At 39.1% G+C, this 18,442-nt stretch overlaps 1 protein-coding gene across 1 annotated transcript in view; it reads left to right on the forward strand.

The window, feature by feature from the left end:
- Nucleotides 1-16,125, forward strand: part of pde8a (phosphodiesterase 8A) — a gene marked incomplete in the record, with an annotated part of 21,392 nt that extends 5,267 nt beyond the window's left edge. The window contains 11 exon segments of the mRNA XM_038701362.1: nucleotides 587-664; nucleotides 854-924; nucleotides 3,374-3,538; nucleotides 8,585-8,633; nucleotides 8,777-8,912; nucleotides 9,214-9,412; nucleotides 11,047-11,264; nucleotides 11,954-12,086; nucleotides 13,008-13,172; nucleotides 13,302-13,431; nucleotides 14,052-16,125. Of these exon segments, the coding sequence (XP_038557290.1) occupies nucleotides 587-664; nucleotides 854-924; nucleotides 3,374-3,538; nucleotides 8,585-8,633; nucleotides 8,777-8,912; nucleotides 9,214-9,412; nucleotides 11,047-11,264; nucleotides 11,954-12,086; nucleotides 13,008-13,172; nucleotides 13,302-13,431; nucleotides 14,052-14,158 (1,451 nt within the window).
- Between the last annotated feature and the right edge of the window lie 2,317 nt (nucleotides 16,126-18,442).

An 18,442-nucleotide genomic window follows, 5' to 3' on the forward strand; every position in this document is an offset into this window, starting at 1 on the left:
TTACCTTTGCTGACTTAAAGTATAGATCTGGTATATATAGTATTGTTGGTGAAGCCATAGCTGATATGTCTTATTCCTCTTTGTGATAGACCACTTTTGTCCATAAATTACTGAAAACACATCAGTGAGCCACACTGTTGGACTGGGTGACATGTTCCTTCATTACCATGAAAATACACACTAGTTTATTTTGAGTCAATCCAACGTCCTGCTGCTTTAAAGAGGTGGTATTATGCTTTTTGGCTTTTTCCCTCTTCTTTATTGAGTTATATACCTTTTTTGTGCATGTAATAGGTTTGCAAAGTGAAAAAGCCCAAAGTCCAGCCCATAGGGAGTTCCCATCTCCCACAGAAAACACTGCTCTGAACTGCTTGAAAACAGCTCTTGTAGTCCAGCTGCTTCCCTTTCATCCCTGTGACATCACAGGAAAAAGTAGTTACAGGGATCAAAAACAGATTTCTACATACATGTTGGACTGATTAAGGCATCTCATCAGCCAAAAATATTGTGGTTGGGGCCAAAGTCTTGTCACTAAACTTGAATTGTGTTTATGCATGTTTAATATAAAATGTTTTCTTCTCCCCAGACATCCAATCCAGTAAGCACAAAGACCGGAGGAAAGGCTCTCTGGACGTACGATCCACAACGTCTCGGGGGAGCGATGGTGAGAGTGAAGGGAGATGGATGATGGAAACTCTGGGCGTTTCTTATCAGATTATGAAACCTTCCCAGTTGTCTGTTTGCTGCAAGTGTTGATTGGACAAACACACTCATTGGAAGGTGGTTGGAAAACAGGAGCTTAATTTGTTGTTGAATTGTAATAACGGGATGTCTTTTTTTTTTTTTCTGTCAGGGAGCTCACAACGAAGGCACTCCTCAATGGCCCGAATCCACTCCATGACTATAGAAGCTCCCATCACGAAGGTGGGTTCATCTCCCTCCCCACCATCCTTCCCAACATCCATCATATGATTAGCACTTTGCACTGATGTTTTGTATCTCATGACTGAACTCCTTGATTTATGAAACTGCCACAACCGCCATGAGCACTTCTTGTACAGCTACTTGTACTGAGGCTAGAGGCCACACATACCATGTCAAGGGGAGATAGGCTGATAAAATGCCACATTTCATGCACAAGACAGGAAAGGATATTGGACCAGAATGACCTGCTGTTTCAGTGGTTTATATAGTCTGCAGCCTGGATAGTCAGAAAGAGAGAAAGTCCCCAGGGATGGGTCATATGACACACTGCAGTTCCACTGCTGTATCATTTGACTGTGTAGTCAGTCCCTGTAGGCATCATCCTCTCTAGAATAAAGCGCTGATAGAACTGCTGGTACTGTGTGTGTATGTGAGTGAGCGAGAACTTGTGCTCTTGCAAATGTTTGCTGACCTCGCCATAGGTGTCCATTGTTAGAACCTGCACAACCTCCAAGTTCATATTCTGGAGAAAAGAAAATCACTCTGTATGTTTTCCAAGCATTATACTACTGGGCTTGTCCAATCTTGTTTTTAGAACTTTAGAAAAAATGGTTTAAAATAAAATGTTAATTTTAGAGACCATCTTACATGCTTTTAAATCATGCCTAGATCATTGCAACCAGTACTTTATTTTAACGGAATTGATATTTTGAGATATTGTGAGAATAGAGAGTTCTGAACAAGGAGATCAATACCACTTTATAGCAGCCGGTTAGCTTAGCTTAGCACAAAGACTGGAAACCGGTACCTAGTTGCAAATGGTAAAATGGCTGACCTCCGCAAGAACACCTTCACAGTTGACAGAAAAGTATGTGACCTCAGCAGTGAAAGTTGGTGTTCCTCTGAGCGTTTTTACATGAATATCTGCAAAGCGCATGTGTGTAGTCTAGTTGTGGCATAAAAGGCGAGAAGGCGGCCGCCTTCCTGTACAAAAACAGAACTTTATAACTTTCGTCACTGATTTTTGGCAAAAAATACTCAAATTATATGGAGAATGTATTTTTTGGTTTTCCCTTTGATGTTCTCTGTCTGCTCTGCCTCAACTCTCAGTGATTTGCAGTTTCCTGATGGACAGGAATATGGCATATTTGCTGAAACTGATCCTTATATTAGTACATGAGACAGATAATCTGTGAAAAAAATCAGGTTCCTCTTACTGCTCCTCTTGCCATTTGCAAGAATCCACCGCTCCCTGAAGAAAATAACCAATCAGAACTAGCAGTCTCCAACGCACATACTCTCAGTCAAGCTCAATATCTTTTGCTTGGCTTCAGAAGTCTGCAAACACAATAACTGAGAAACAACCAGAAGTCATGAAAGAACTGCCCATCCTTCTTTTGCCAAAAACACCTCACATCTCCTCCGAAAAAGTCGTAGCAAATATTCAAAGAAATCAACTACAAATTTGAAGTTTAAACAACTATATTCCTGCATAAAAAACTCCTAAAACAGCAGTATTATGACTTACAGTTGTGGGTCTCCTCCGCCATTGCCACTTTTTGGTGTGAAATGCATTCTGGGATACATGGCTATCCAAAGTCCACACAAGTCACCACCTGATGCATGCATGGTAAAACGGGTGGAGCGAGAACACTTTTGGGTATTTGACTGTACTTGGCTAGATGCGGACTTTTGCATTGGAACAGTACTTGGGCTGCAACTGATGACGTTTCGCAAGTCCACAACAACACAAGTACAGACAAGAACGCAGATTGAGAAACAGCTCAACACTCCCGCGGTGCTCTGAGCTCCCCGTCTGGGCAGAGTCAGCCTGGAACTCTGTAAATCACCACTAGTTGAGGCAGAGCAGCTGGAGGACATCAGAGGGAAAACCAACAAATATATTTTCTCCAAAAATGACTCTAAGAAGACCAGCACTTACAAAACTCACTAACTTGTACATCTTTATATTTATTTATTTATTTGTTTAATCTGTTCTTAAACAAAAGTATGAAAACTACAATTTGTGGTTTAACATGGGGTTATGTGACACGGACTGCTTCTTGGCTGGGAGCAGTAACTTTGGAGTCTCTGGTGGCAACCTCAGAGTGTCATCACAAATTCATCCAAAAAATCTAACTGATTAATTTTAGGGTGCTTCATGCCATGGGCCTTGTTATATTTGTGACATTTTAGTCCCTTGTAAAACTACAGGGGAAAGATATTTTCATTCAGAGCCCAGAGGCTGAACAAAGTTGGACTGAATCCATATCTATTTGAAACACACTTTTATTAGACAGCTTTTCCTGAATTTACTTGAATTGTGTTTATTTTATGTTATGTGATCTGATACTGCTTTGGCTATTCTATTCTGGTCCAGTAAATGTCTTTTTATTATAAACTATATGTTTTCAGTTTGCTTTTATTATTGTTGGTTTTTGTCCTTCAGGTAATCAACATCATCAATGCAGCGCAGGAAAGTAGTCCAATGCCCGTGGCAGAAGCCTTGGATCGGGTACTGGAGATCCTGAGGACCACTGAGCTCTACTCCCCACAGTTGGGAACCAAGGATGAAGATCCCCATACGAATGACCTCGTGGGTGGGCTGATGACGGTAAGCAGCAGGTCATTTGTGGTGGGTCCTCCAGCTTCCTTCTGCTATGAATGAATCGACTCCCATATGATAACACACGTCAGAGCGTTTGCAGAATTCCACAATGATAATATGTCTACATAAATGTCCATCAACTATTAATGCTCATGATAATGTGTTAAATGAAAGAAACATAGATTCAGGAGTGTGTGTTAGTGTGCGTTTGCGTGTGCGTGTGCGTGTGTGTGTGTGTGTGTTTGGACTTTTGTTTTTGTGAGGATTTCTGTTCATATTCGTGGAGGGAGGGAGAGACGGAGAGAGACATTAACAGACAGTAATGGTGAAGTACAGAAGTAGAAAGAGTGCCAAGTTGGCAGTCTTGGCAACAACCCCAGAGGAAGTGTTAGATTGTCCTTTGTGCTCCTGTAGGCTAGAGAGGAAAGCCCACCCCACCCTTCATTCCCCCATCCCCCCCCCGCACAGACTCTGCACACAGTCACACTCACATGAACCTCTTCCTCTTGACTCCACAGGCCTGGAAACATCCTGTTCTTTGGATCAGATGAATAAGCATGGCTTTACTTATACATGTACACTCTGGACACACAGAGGCAGAGAACTGTTACACATAGTCCTTCCACAGAAGACTTGTTCTGCATAAGTGATAAAGGCTGACGAAACCAGAAAACCATGAGGTTGAGGTTTAGATGAATATTTGTGTAAGATCATAATTGTTCTGAGGTGTCTGGTGGCATATTTATTTTCTCGGCTTTGCATTTCTGGTTTATTGTGGTGAGGTGTTCTTAAACTGAACTCCGAATAGCCTGTGAACATTAAGAGAAGCGCTGTCATCTTTCTGGGGAGAAAGTCTTAAAATAACCAGTGTGTACAGAGGCAGCGCCACCATGAGACAATGCTCAGGTCAAAGATGAGCCAGTCTCCTCTTCCTTTTTCAATTGTGAAGTAAACATTTCATCCTGCAACACACACCCATGTACTCATTAACGCCCAAAATATATAGGTCTTGCTCCAGAATGACTGGGTGAAATAGGCCTAGCTGACAAGTGGCAAAATGTTCTTTGAGGGAAGAAGAGAACTTCATGTTATGTTCTTTTCTTTTGACATTTTAGTGACATAGAATGGCCTGAGGACATAGTTTTATATGACATAATATATTTCAGTATGAATTATTTCATCGTAGTTTCTTATCATAGTTATTCTTTGAGAGACATTTATTTAACAATATTTAAACTATTTCTTCATTTGATGAACTGTAATGGATGCAAATGTGTCGTAATTGTTATTGCTAACATAAAACAAGATAAGACAAAGAGTCTACAGTCACACTAGTTGTGCTTCTAGCTAAATGCTACTATCAACATGCTAACATGCTGAGGTTTATCAGTTATATAGTTTATCATGTTCACCATCTTAGTAGCATGTTAGCATGCTAGTGTGTGCTTATCAGCACTTAACACAAAGTACAGTGGAGGCTGATGGGGAATGTCATTAGTAGAGCCCAACCAATATGGAATTTTTAAGTCTGATACCGATTTCAATATTTGAGATTTTTAAAATCCGATAGCCGGCATATCGGCCGATATTATTATTTTTTTTCCCCCCTTATTTTAGGAAATGCATGATATAAACAAAGATTATCCCTAAAATTTTGTTATGTTGACACCATACCAAGATACTATGACATAATGCAATATAAAAATAAACTCTTTTATTGTTATAAATAGTACTTTGAACAAAAGGACAAGGACAACAAAATATAGTAAGGTTTTGATTAAAAAAATAAATAAATAAATTTTAAAAATTTAAAAATATCTGGTTTGTTATAAATTATACTACTACTAATGAAAATTAAAGTAAATAGTGCATTGTGGGGGCCAGCAAAACAGAAACTATAAAAAATATAAATATAATAAAATATAAAAAAACATCTATATGTAGGAGCCAAAATAGCATATTATATTTAAAGAATAGTAGTTATTATTTTAAGACTTCCCATATTTTTGGTTATAGTTCTGATTCACTGATTTGATGGACAGTTTGGCCACTGATTGGCAAATCAGCCTCACCATAGTGGGTGTGGTATAATTAATAAAGGGAATTTGGAAACAGGAGTGAGTTTTAACCATACCTTGTCTCACCTTATTTCATATCATTTTTGAGTCTGTAGGTTACTATTTATTTTCCCTCATTTACACTACACACATGTATACTAGCCTACAATATTTTGGTTGGTCAAGTTTATTTCTATAGGTAGGATATTATTATTATTATTATTTCAGGGGCGGCTGTAGCTCAGGAGGTAGAGCGGGTTTGTTGTAATCGGAAGGTCGGCGGTTCAATCCCTGGCTCCCCCTGGTTGCGTGTCGAAGTGTCCTTGGGCAAGATACTGAACCCCGAATTGCCCCTGGCGGCTATTCCGCCAGTGTATGAATGAGTGTGAATGTTAGTTTCTGTTTGAGCACTTAGGTAACTCAGTGTATGAATGTGTGTGACTGGTGAATGCAGATGTAGTGTAAAAGCGCTTTGAGTGGTCGAAAAGACTAGAAAGGCGCTATACAAGTACGGAGCATTTACATTTACATATTAGAGTTAAATTGTTATTTCCAAACGGCGAAGGCAGAATGCTGGATCCAAAAAAGTTGTTAAAACTACTCTTCTAGGACTGGGGCAGTGGCTATAATATTGGAACGGGATAGTCACTACACTATATACCACTACTGCTACTAATCATAATACCATATATCATATCTCATGTCATTACTATAATAATAATGATAAACACAGCTGTCCTACAAAGGCAAATCATTTTATTTTTTTTATGAGAGAGAGCGAGAGAGACTGACTTTAATCGCTCATTAACGTTCGCGCTCCTCCACTGATAAACATGGCATTGGCTTTGTGGCTAATTTAGCAATGGACAGCGTTAACTGCTGTAAGTTATGTCTAATAATATTTAGAAGTAATAAACTAGGCAGAAATGAGAGGACCGTTCACTAGAAGTGCCGCACTGTTTGAGAAATAAATCTACCATCACGTCTGTCAGCCTAATGTAACATTAAACATCCCGCTGTGACCCAGGAGAGAGCAATGAAAAATGGGAGGGTTAGCAAGTCTGGTATGAATGTTTTCAGGAGAGGAGAAGTGATGAAGGCTGTTTTTATTATTATTTAAGTCATAATTGACGTGACAAAGGAACAACTCACAGTGAACACTGAGTGTGAGAGCTACCAGGAGCTACTCTTTGTAGCTGCGGTCAGCCAATGTTTTGTTCGGTGGTGCTGCAGTGTTGTTAACAGAGGAGCTGCAGAGCGCCCTCTGGTGGGCAAACTATGCAACACTCATGACATGAGGGAACACTCTGACTTAGTTTCTTTTTTTAAGTCGTATACAGATATATCTGCAATTAGCTTATATTGGCCGATAATATCTGCAAAACGATAAATTGGTAGGGCTTTAGTCATTAGTTAGGACATAATTAGGACATATTACTTTTTTGACCTCGATGATGGCGCTAGAGGAAAAGTAAGGGCTCAAAAGGTAACGTAAGTTATTGCATTTCATCCTGTGAGGAACATGAATGTCTGTATCAGATTCCATGCCATGTTGAGACATTTCCCTCAAAACCATAAATGTCAACCTCATGGTGGCACTAGAGGGAAATACAGGGGATGATTGTGGTCATTAGGATTCCTCCTCTGGGAATGATCTGTACAAAATTTCATGGCAATCCATTCAATAGTTGTTAAAATATTTTAGTCTTGACAGTTGATTGATCAACCAACTGACATTGCTATAGCTACTCGTGTGGCTAAAACCAGTTTGATAAACCTTTACTTTGACAATTCTTAACATGTAGTCTGTTATTCACAGCTGAAACAAATCAGTCCTCTCAGCCAGGTCATTATACTTTTAACCACTGAGAAGCAGTGTTTGATTATTTGGGTGATGAAGTGTTACCCCACTGATAAGCCCTATTTACTATCACAGCATGAAACACTACCCAGAGGAAGAAAAAATAATGTAATAATTTACTGTAGGTTATCTGACATCTATACATAAATTATCATGGTATAATTTCTGACACAACTAAACTATAACAGTTCATACATATGGTAATCATTTCCTAAACTGCATATTGGTTTCATTAATAAGCTTAGCTTGGCAGTCACATCTCTCCACTCACCCTCTATGCTAGTGTTGAAACGATTTGATGTGTCAACATAACATAGCCTCCAAAATATTGTGTCATAGCACAGAAAACGCTCATAAAAGTGTTAGTATGGTAAATCAGGAAAATTCATGGTTTATTTATTATACTGATGAAATAAGCTCTTGCCTCAGTCAAAATGCATTTACTTCCACAACTTTGTCAAAATGCAGCAACAACACATTCAGACAGATCCAAAATTTAACTTGTGTTTCTTGTTTTTCTTGTTTGTTTGTTTTTATTTATTAATTTATGTTCTCGTTGCTGGGAAAATCATTTAAGTTGTAGAGATTCTAGTCATGGTTCAAGGATTTTCAGCTGTCATTAGCTCCTTTACAAATGTTTGTTGGACATAACCTTAATATGTCTGGATCCTTCTGGTGCTCTGAGGTTACTATCTACTTGTCTGATGGAAATTCTCCCTGACTTGTGGCTTCATCTTGGTATTTTTCATCTTGTTTTGTGGGTCATTGAAACGTGTTTGTTGATATCCATGTGCAAATCACAACACTGTGGGTCTCCCCCTGGCTTCTTGACTGTGAAGTCCAACCTGTCTGTCTTGGTGCTCCTAGCAGCTCAATTTAGCACAGAAGACTTTTATTTTTGATCTAATGTAAGCGTAAATGTATCAGTTAGACTACTGGATCCAAAGCATCCAAACGATTTCACTGTCCAAATTATTTTCATAGGCCTTGCAATGTTTTGACAGAAGTGATTCTGGTGCTCCTAAAATTTAGCTTAACTCCTTATGTGGCTGTTCAAAAAGGATGAATGTTGAATTTTATTTTTGGTTCATTCACAGATCAGTGCCTGACTCTTTCTTTCCTCCTTGTTGACAGGATGGTTTACGCAGATTATCAGGAAATGAATACATCTTTTCCACGAAACGTAAGTTTACATAAACCTTATAGGAGGTATGATATGAAGTGCTTTGAGTTATATTTCTTCTGTTTTGTACAGAGGTAGTGAACAGCAAATTTCTATTCTTTATCTGACTGCTTCCTTTGTTGTGTTTCTTCCTTTCCTCACAGAGCCCCACCATATCCCCAGTCATCTGATAACTCCTCTGTCATTAAATGACATCCCCCCTCGTATCGCCGAGACCATGGAGAACGAAGACTCTTGGGACTTTGACATCGTCAACTTGGAGGCTGCAACCATGAAACGGTGAGGGAACAATGCAATTAAGGGCACATTAACATTATGATTATTATCATTAACACTACTATAAATATCTGTACCATTTTTCATTTAGTCTATAGCAACATCACCTTTACTGTCTGTACCTCTATGTGTATATTGTGTAGGCTGCCTCCCTCCCCTCTCTCTCCTTCCATTCCTCTCTTTTTTTTCTCTCTGTTCCTCTCCTGAAACTGAATTGAATAGAGGTATTGCAGCTGTTTTTAGTGTGGAGGGAGAGCTTGGGACGAGAGTCTTTGTTAAACTATCATGCTGAATCCTCCCACAGGCCTTTAACCTACTTGGGCCTGAAGATCTTCTCCCGCTTTGGGGTCTGCGAGTTCCTAAACTGCACTGAGGCCACTTTACGCTCCTGGCTGCAAGTGATTGAAGCTAACTACCACTCCAGTAACTCCTACCACAACTCCTCTCATGCCGCTGATGTCCTTCACGCAACGGCATATTTTCTCTGCAAGGAGAGAGTCAAGGTAAATTAACAAATAATAATAATAACTGCTAATAAAGTATAAAGTTTAAAAAAAATACATGCCAAACTTTCAGAATGTTGCTACTGATCCATAGCGTAAGCTAAAGTTGTGGTCTGTCAATTAGCCAAATTAAAGAAAATAATCGACAAACAGTTTGATGATAAAGTCATTTTACATAAAAAAATGCCAAAAATATATTTGGTCCAGCTTTTCAAATGTGTGCATTTATTGACAAGAATTTTGAAGATGGCACACTAGGTTTCTGGGATATTGTGATTGTCTCATTTTTACTATTTTTTCACGTTTCAAAAACCAACCGGTTGGTTAATTAATTAATTAATTAATTAATTAATTAACTGATGAAAATAATGGTTAGTTGCAGCATTACTCATTATTACTGCCCATGGAGCAGTGTTAACAACTGTTATGTCAAAGTCAATGCTACATAGAAAAAAAAGGAAGGTTTTCCAAATACTTTTAATTTCAACTGTTGGATTTGAGAGGAAAAACAAGGGGACAGCACTGGTGCAAATGCGAGTTTGCCCTTGGGGATATCTGCCAGAAAGCCGTACGACTTGGTTAGGTTTAGGCACCAAAACTTAGGTTGGTTTGGTATTGGAAAAAAGAAAAGCCAAAAGCCTTTCCCTTAGAAAGGTCTGAAGACAAACTTCTCCCATGTGCAGCACTGGTAGTTCATGAGTAGATGTGAAACTTGATGTTTCTTGACATGATTGTATACTTCATTGACTATAAGCATTAGCATGTTTACAAGTCTTCTCCACTGCTTTGGTTGTGGGCCCAAACACCTTTTTCTATTATCGAGCACAGCTCTCTGCCAGTCTGGAGTGTCATTTGTTCTGTCTGTGCCTACATTAACCAAGACAGTCATGGTTGTGCCAAAGTGTGTCAGTGGCTCAGTAACTGGTTTAGGGCAAGCTGATTACCACAGTGTCTATTTCTGATCTCAGCTGAGTGATCTGTCATTGACTTAGCAAGTGAACTGTGAAGTTACATCACACAACATTAATGAATCCCTGGAACTCGAGAGACAGGTTCGCAGATCTGTTATGCTGCAAATTAATTTACTACTAATACTTTAATACGGTATATCTTTATTTTTTTCTTTGCCTATACTTTGTAACTTTTTAGTTACTTTTTAGTCCTGTGACATGTGATGAAAAACTGAAATTTCCTTGAAACTAGCTCTTCATTGTAGCTGTATTATGCGGACATAAAGTATATTGGGTGACATTAGAACTACACATATTTTACTATCAGTCATTTGCATGTGTTTGGTATCTTGGAAAAGCTTAGGATGCCTTGTAAATGCAGCTAAATTAAAGTGAAAAGTAAATCTTCTTATCCTGTTAATAAATCACTACTGTCTTTCATAATGTAGAGCTACTTTTTGGATCAGATTACAGGCTAAACTGGATTCCCGGCACAGTTGTGTCGATAGTGGCATGCGACATGTCTAGTGAATGTAGAAGAAGGTTATACTGTGCCAGCTTTTGGCCTAGTTTATCATTAAGAACTGCCAAACTTCCCCTCTGATAAAAGTAAGACCAAGATGGTAATATACCAGACTTTTCCCTTTAATGCCCAACAATTTCTCTGGCTTCATATTTCCACAGCAAAGTTTGGATCCCATTGATGAGGTGGCTGCTCTGATTGCTGCTACTGTGCACGATGTGGACCACCCAGGCCGCACCAACAGCTTCCTGTGCAATGCAGGAAGCGAGCTGGCCATCCTCTACAATGACACAGCTGTGCTAGAGAGCCACCATGCAGCACTGGCTTTCCAGATCACCACAAGAGATGATAAGTGCAACATCTTCAAAAACATTGAAAGGTAGAAGAATCACTACACAAGGAATAGGTCACCTCTAATATTCTAATCCAACTGTATATCAAATAAGTGCTTTGTGTGCTCAAAAGACCAATATTTACCTCAGCATTTCCAAAGGAGGTACACCAACAGTTTTTACTGTCATGACGTTGAGAATATAATTATTATGTTATCATTTTCTGCTGAAGTATTCCTTTAATTTATTACAAATTAGGTGAATTTGCTGACTTTTGTGCGATTACACTAGGAACCAAACATTTGGTAATATACAGAATAGCTGCATCTATCAATGTGTAAGATTGCGAAAATTTATATTTTCTGTTTTGAAATTCTTATAAGAAATTGTTTGTGCTACAGACATCACCTGAAGTCTCATATGGGATAAGCTAAGTCTAAATATAAAAGCAATACTGTGTGTGTGTGTGTGTGTGCACGCTGACAGCGGTGGGGTTGTAATGTGATTTGAGTCCCAAAGCAGAATAGCTCATATGTGCTGGTCCCCTCAGAGGGGGAAGGTGAACAAAGCATCCATTCATCCCCACTGTCCCTGCAATCAGAAGTGGGAAACCGTTCACACGGGTTTTCATGCTGTTTACCACACTGTCATCTCACTCCCTCTATTTCTCTTTTTCTGCTCTCCCTGCCTTCCCCTCCTTTACCCATCTGATTTCCGTCCATCTCTATCTGTCTAGGAATGAATATCGAACACTACGACAGGCTATCATTGACATGGTGCTCGCAACTGAGATGACAAAACACTTTGAACATGTCAACAAATTTGTCAACAGTATCAACAAGCCACTGGCTGCTCTGGAGGAGAATGGGGTGAGATTAACGATGAAATCATGCTGCAACATTTCATACCTGTGTAGAAATAGTAGTTCTAATTTTAGCATTCATTTCAAAGCAGGAAGGAGAGACTGCACCATTCAGACACTAGAGAAACACAACTACTTTCATCTCATTCTGTCACAAACTGTCACAGAATCATACTCAGTCCGACAATATGCGAGCAACAATAGTTTAAGAGCTTGAGAGATGATGATACCGGTTCAGGGGACTTGGGGCCTGTTGTTGCCTGGGACATCTTTGTAGGGAGAGAATTTTACAACTTGGTACGATCTTTCTCATCTTTGTGGGGAATGCTCAAAACAGACATTTAAAAGTTGTCTTGCCCTTTAAAGGCAGGAATGATGTGAAAAAAGTTTTTGATGCAGATTTTCTCCTCAGTTATAATATTTATTATATAGCCACTTTCAGATTAAACATTTGTTTGCTAGAAATTATAACAGAGTATATGCTGAAATTCACAAATAAAAACACATATACTTTCATTCAGTTTAGACTTGAAGGTCTAAATAAAATAGACCTCAAGAGACTCATCTTGGCTTGGCAAAATAGACCGTCTGTACTTCTGCTGAACATAAATGGGGAATTCAATCTAGAAACATATAGTAGGCTGCAAATCATGTGACCGCATGAACCATGCCATCTTCTTTTACATGTAAGTGTTGCAAGAGTTACAGGCTCCCCTTCTCCATAAAGAAAACTAAAATTTTTATCAGCTGCCAGTATTTATCTTTCCAGTTTGCTTTATGTACAGACACTGTCAGTTATTTTTAAAGTTGTTCAGCTGCTGTGTGTATACTATAAGGAGCTCTCTATTGCCACTAATAAGTAATAAGTAGAACTTAAGTGTTGTCTTTGTGTTAATAGTCTTCTTCGTTGTTTTTTTTTTTTTTAAAGGGAAGTGGTGATGAGGAATCTGTCAAAAGCATTCTGACATCCCCCGAGAATCGCATCCTTGTCAAGCGGATGCTGATTAAGTGTGCAGACATCTCCAATCCATGCAGGCCACTGGAGCTCTGTATAGAATGGGCCGGACGCATCTCAGAGGAGTATTTTGCACAGGTAATGGGGAAAAAAAGAACATGGTATTGATGGTGTGGAGAGATGGATCCAGCAGCTGTACTGTGTTATTTTTGTAATCTATGTATTTATTGTGCCTGATGGTCACTTGTGCTGTCATCTCTGGTACAGACGGATGAGGAGAAGAGACAAGGTCTACCAGTGGTTATGCCTGTGTTTGACAGAAACACGTGTAGCATCCCAAAGTCCCAGATTTCCTTTATAGACTACTTCATTACGGACATGTTTGATGCATGGGATGGTAAGACTGCACACCATGACGCAAACACTAGACTACATACACTGCTATATGGTAAATTCGAAATTATAACTGGCATGTAGAATGCTTGGTTTATAATGTTGACGTTTCGCTGTCAAATGAGCAACTGTATGATCATCTTTAAATGCACACTTTTATAAATTTGTCTTAGAGATGCACCGATTCAATACACCAGATCAGTATCAGTGCAGATACTGACCTTGCCATGCTGATCTGGTATCGACTGGGATGTCACCAAGCCACATAAGATACAGTATTTTTGTCAATGCCATTTATAAAATTCAGTTTTTCCACTCTCAGTTACATCCATTAAGTCATGGTGGGCCCCCAACTCAGTTGCAACCACAGCAGTTATCTCACATAAAAATGAATCCAGTGACAGTATCTGATCGGTACTGGGAATCAGTACTCTGCATCTGCAGATATCCTAAGCTGAGGTATAAGAATCGGTACTGGGGGGGAAAGAGTTGGATTGGTGCATTCCTACTTTTTTACATAAATGTAATAATTAGATAGTGGTGTTAATTTAAAAAAAACACATCAGAGTGTCCTTAAAAACAAAATATTAAATCTGAAACTTCAACTTCTTTTCTCATCTCTAGCTTTTGCAGACCTCCCCAATCTTATGCAGCACTTGGATAACAACTTCAAGTACTGGAAAGGTCTGGATGAGAGGAAGCTGCACAGCCTGCGACCGCCTCCAGAGTAGGTGCTGCAGTGTCTTGCCCTGGGACTCTGTACTCCGGGGCAGCCCTCCTCTCTCGTGCTGGAGCGTCTCTCTCTGCCAGCCAAAGGGCCTCCTCGCCTTCACTCTCCTGCTTCTGTAGCACGTCGAGCGTCCACATGTCCATCCATACAGAAACCACACAAGGACTTCCTGACAGGTAGTTGCAGCAATGACATTGCTGGCTTTACAACCCTGTCAGACGAGAACTGTGACAAACACAAAGCATCCTTATGAACTTCTCGTGCCTCTCAGGCTTTCGCAGCGTAGCTGGTCAAGTGACATGACTAAAAGAGAGTCCTTACAGGTCTCCTGGCAAAACATGCATCCTGTAATTACTACATGGGCTCTCTTGTCTGCCTGCGAAGTTGCTGTTTGAGCAAAAACTGCTTGTTTACTGAATAAGCGAGCAACACTGGAGGAGTGAAGTGTGGTCTGGATATAAAGGTGTCCAATCACTGTCAGTCCATACAATCACCTTTGACCTCCATACCTGTGCTCGCAGCAAGGCGAAACAGCTCCCTCTGCCCCTGGAGGCCACACCATGAAAGAACACTCCACTGCTTTTTTTGGTTTGTTACTGGCAATATATTCATGTGTCATATAGAAACACATCCAAGCTGACATGTGACACATAACAGACATGTGGGAGGGTATGCTTTCTTTTTGGATCAGGGAGTGGGTCTTTACTTTAGGCCGCTGCTGAGAGATGAACACCTCAACATCATGATCATAGGTAACTAATTACAGATGATTTGGTATGTTAATTTTTCTTAGATGTTCCATATTTTCTATATTAAAATTCATAAATTAATTAGTTAATAAATAAGAACAAAATGAATTTCAAAAACGGAGCGAAAAGCCAAAGCTGATGAAGACAAATACTACTATAACTCTCAAAAATTCAAAATTATTATTCATATGAAGCATTACCATATTAAACATTTTTATTTTCTTATCAAAAGTACAGTACCAGTTTGAATGAACACTTTTGTATTGCACTGTAAACAATATTAGAAATGTCTACGTCTCAGTGATTTGTCCAGGGATGGGATGTTGCATTGTAGAATAAGCTGTTATTGTTGATCATCAGGAGTTTATGTGTGTGTATGTGTGGGTGTGTTTGGGTTGTAGGTGTGGGTGCGTGGGTGCATTCATTGTTGCAACAATCCCTTACTCTTGGTTTAATGCTGTAAACCGCTTGACATTTGACAACAGCAGAAATATGTGAAAACATTTTGGACTTGAAAATTTTTTCGCCCAGAAATTTTTGTATCTGGTTTATCCTACTGAAAAAGACTGCCTTATTTTATACAATATTTATACAGTACATCCCACTGTGCAACTGCAACGGACATCTGGAGTTTTTATTATAACATAGTCAGAAGGTTATGTTCAAGTAAATCTCAATATTTTTATAGACAATGAATTTTACACTGGATTTGCAGCAAATGAGATCAACCATTATAGCTATCTGAATACCTGTGAATTGGATGGTCACACAGAGCATGTATACAGAGAACTAAATGGTTAAGAAGGATGTGGATCGCAGAGTTGTCTATCACTGTCTTTAAGCAGTCTCCTAGAGGCCAGCTTGCATTGATTTTTGATCAAGCATCATTCTATTTTGGCCACTTGTCCAACATCCTTATGCACAGACCCAGGGAACAGCTTTTCGTTCGAGGCTGGTTTCAGATTAGGATACTAATATATGTTAAAGATTGTTGCTATTAAGAATATTTCTTCTTTAAACAGTATATAAATGCCATAACAGCTAAGCAAATGATGGTTAATAGATGTATTGACCACGGTTATCTTTGTTTCTCTCTTATGACAGAATTGAACACTCAATCAGGGGATTTGTTTGTTCCTTCTGATTCACATCTTGGTCTGAAGGCACGGGAAAAAAATTAGAATCTATTCAATGAAAAATAAAATAATGTCAATTATAAGTTTTGTCTATTTCCTGCAATGAAATAATGTCTGTCCTCCTTATAGTATCTCACGAACACCCCTCACATTTTTGTAAATATTTCATTGCATCTTTTCACGTGACAACACTGAAGAAATGACACACTACAATATAAAGTATTGAGTTTGCAGCTTGTATAACTGTAAATTTGCAGTCCCCTCAAAATAACACATCGCACAGCCATTAATGTCTAAACCACTGGCAAAAAAGTGAGTACACCCCAAAATGAAAATGTCCACATTGAGCCCAATTAGCCTTTTTCCCTCCCCGGTGTCATGTGACTTGTTAGTGTTACACGGTCTCAGTTGTGAATGGGGAGCAGGTGTGTTAAATTTGGTGTTTTCGCTCACACTCCCTCATACTGGTCACTGGAAGTTCAACGTGAACAGTAGCATACCTGGAAAAGAGTCTTACAGTCAAAAAAGTGTGTTATACAGCGATATTTACCTAAAGTTTTCTTTTTTTATTCAGGAACAGTACAGCAAATTTCGTTGTCCATATACTTGTGCAATGACAATAAAGTATATTCTAACGTTAACTAACATTAGCCACCCTAACTGGTCACACCAGACCAAATAAGGCTGTAGCAGCAAAACCCTCTGAGGGTATTGAATTGTTTTATTGTTTATGAAGTCAACTTTTAATTTGTAAAATGTCTTATTTCTTATTTTTGAAGTTACAGTTCTGCCTTTGAGATATAGGTTTAGGCACAAAAAACAACTTGGGTTAGGGAAAGATTATGGTATGGTTTAAACAATTACTGGTTACAGTTAGAAAAAGATTGTTATTATGGTTGAAAAAAGACAGTGTTGGTTGTTGGTAGGAAATGGAAAGTAAAAAATGGTCTCCCTTGCCTAAATCCCTTTGTTGACTATTCTATTCACAGCAACCTCCTTCCTTCAAGGCAGTACGGTGGGGGATAGCACTGTGGCCTCACAGCAAGAAGGTCCTGGGTTTGAACCCCAGTCGTCCCGGCCTTTCTGTGTGGAGTTTGCATGTTCTCCCCGTATCTGCGTGGGTTTTCTCGGGGTGCTTCGGTTTCCCCACCATCAAAAACATGTTAGGTAGATTCTCCAGTCAGTGCCGTTTGACCTGGCTCTGCACGGCAATCTGGAGTTGGTCCCTGGGTGCAGTGCAATGGCTGCCCACTGCTCCCTTCAAGGATGGGTTAAATGCAGAGGATGAATTTGCAATGTGTATGTGACAACTAAAGTAACTTTATTTATTTATTTAAGGTTTTGTGTTGCTAAAGACGATACCATTCAACTTCTGCCTTTGTCCCTGGCAACTAGTTACACTGCTAGAGGTCCATGTTCGCTAAACACAATAAATAATGTATTTTTTAATGCATTTCTTGTTACACTTCATGCCATACTGCCTGTCCTAACAAACTGTTGATTGGATGTTGCATGCAGTGCTAAATGTGTGTCTGAACTCTGCCTTAAGTTACAGTCATATTGTCTGTAAAGGTTCTCTGTCATCCAGGTCATAGTTATCTAAGGAAGGTTAAAATAAAGGGCAACTGGATGTGGTTAAAGATACTTAAAGGTGTTTAATCCCTTCTGACTGACTGGTTGAGAAACTCAGCTATTTAGCTTCTGTGGGGTTATTGTCAAGATGATCTATACCACTGGTTCCTGGATTTTGTAACGACCATAACGACTGTTGTTACAACATCCGAAGTGGTATCAATCATCTTGACAACGACCCCACAGAGGTTAAGTTTCTCAACCAGTCAGTCAGTATTGAAGAAGTCTCTTGGATGGGGACGAAACGTCTTAGAGTACCAGAGTATGAATCAGGATAATTTATTGATCCCCAAAGGGAAATTTTTTACTCGCATGGCTTAAAAGGAATAGAAATAATAGTTGAAATTGTTAAATGAATATAAGAAACTATAAAAATCAAAAAATATAATAACAAATGATAATACTGTGTGTGTGTGTGTGTGTGTGTGTGTGTGTGTGTGTGTGTGTGTGTGTGTGTGTATATATACACACACAGTAGAATACAGTATTAACAGAAGTGTAATGAAATAGCAGTATAATCTTCAACCAAGCCCATGTGCCCTTAATTTTAACCCTCATTGGGTAGTTATACTAGCTTTCTAGGTCTTAACTTTTTACATTTTGTCATCATATATTTAAATCGCTTGACCTTTGAATTGTACAATTATAAAGATGATAAGTTACCTGTTAAAGTCATAGACTGGTTAAACCATACACCCATGGTTAAAGTGTGTAAAAGAAACCCCAGACAGTGGGGTTTTATACTTTTTATATACAGAATGGTTTTAT

Source organism: Micropterus salmoides, unplaced genomic scaffold (genome assembly GCF_014851395.1).
Source record: "Micropterus salmoides isolate LMB-PRFRI ecotype aquatic unplaced genomic scaffold, ASM1485139v1 Ms_hic_scaffold_6, whole genome shotgun sequence".
Taxonomy (NCBI): domain Eukaryota; kingdom Metazoa; phylum Chordata; class Actinopteri; order Centrarchiformes; family Centrarchidae; genus Micropterus; species Micropterus salmoides.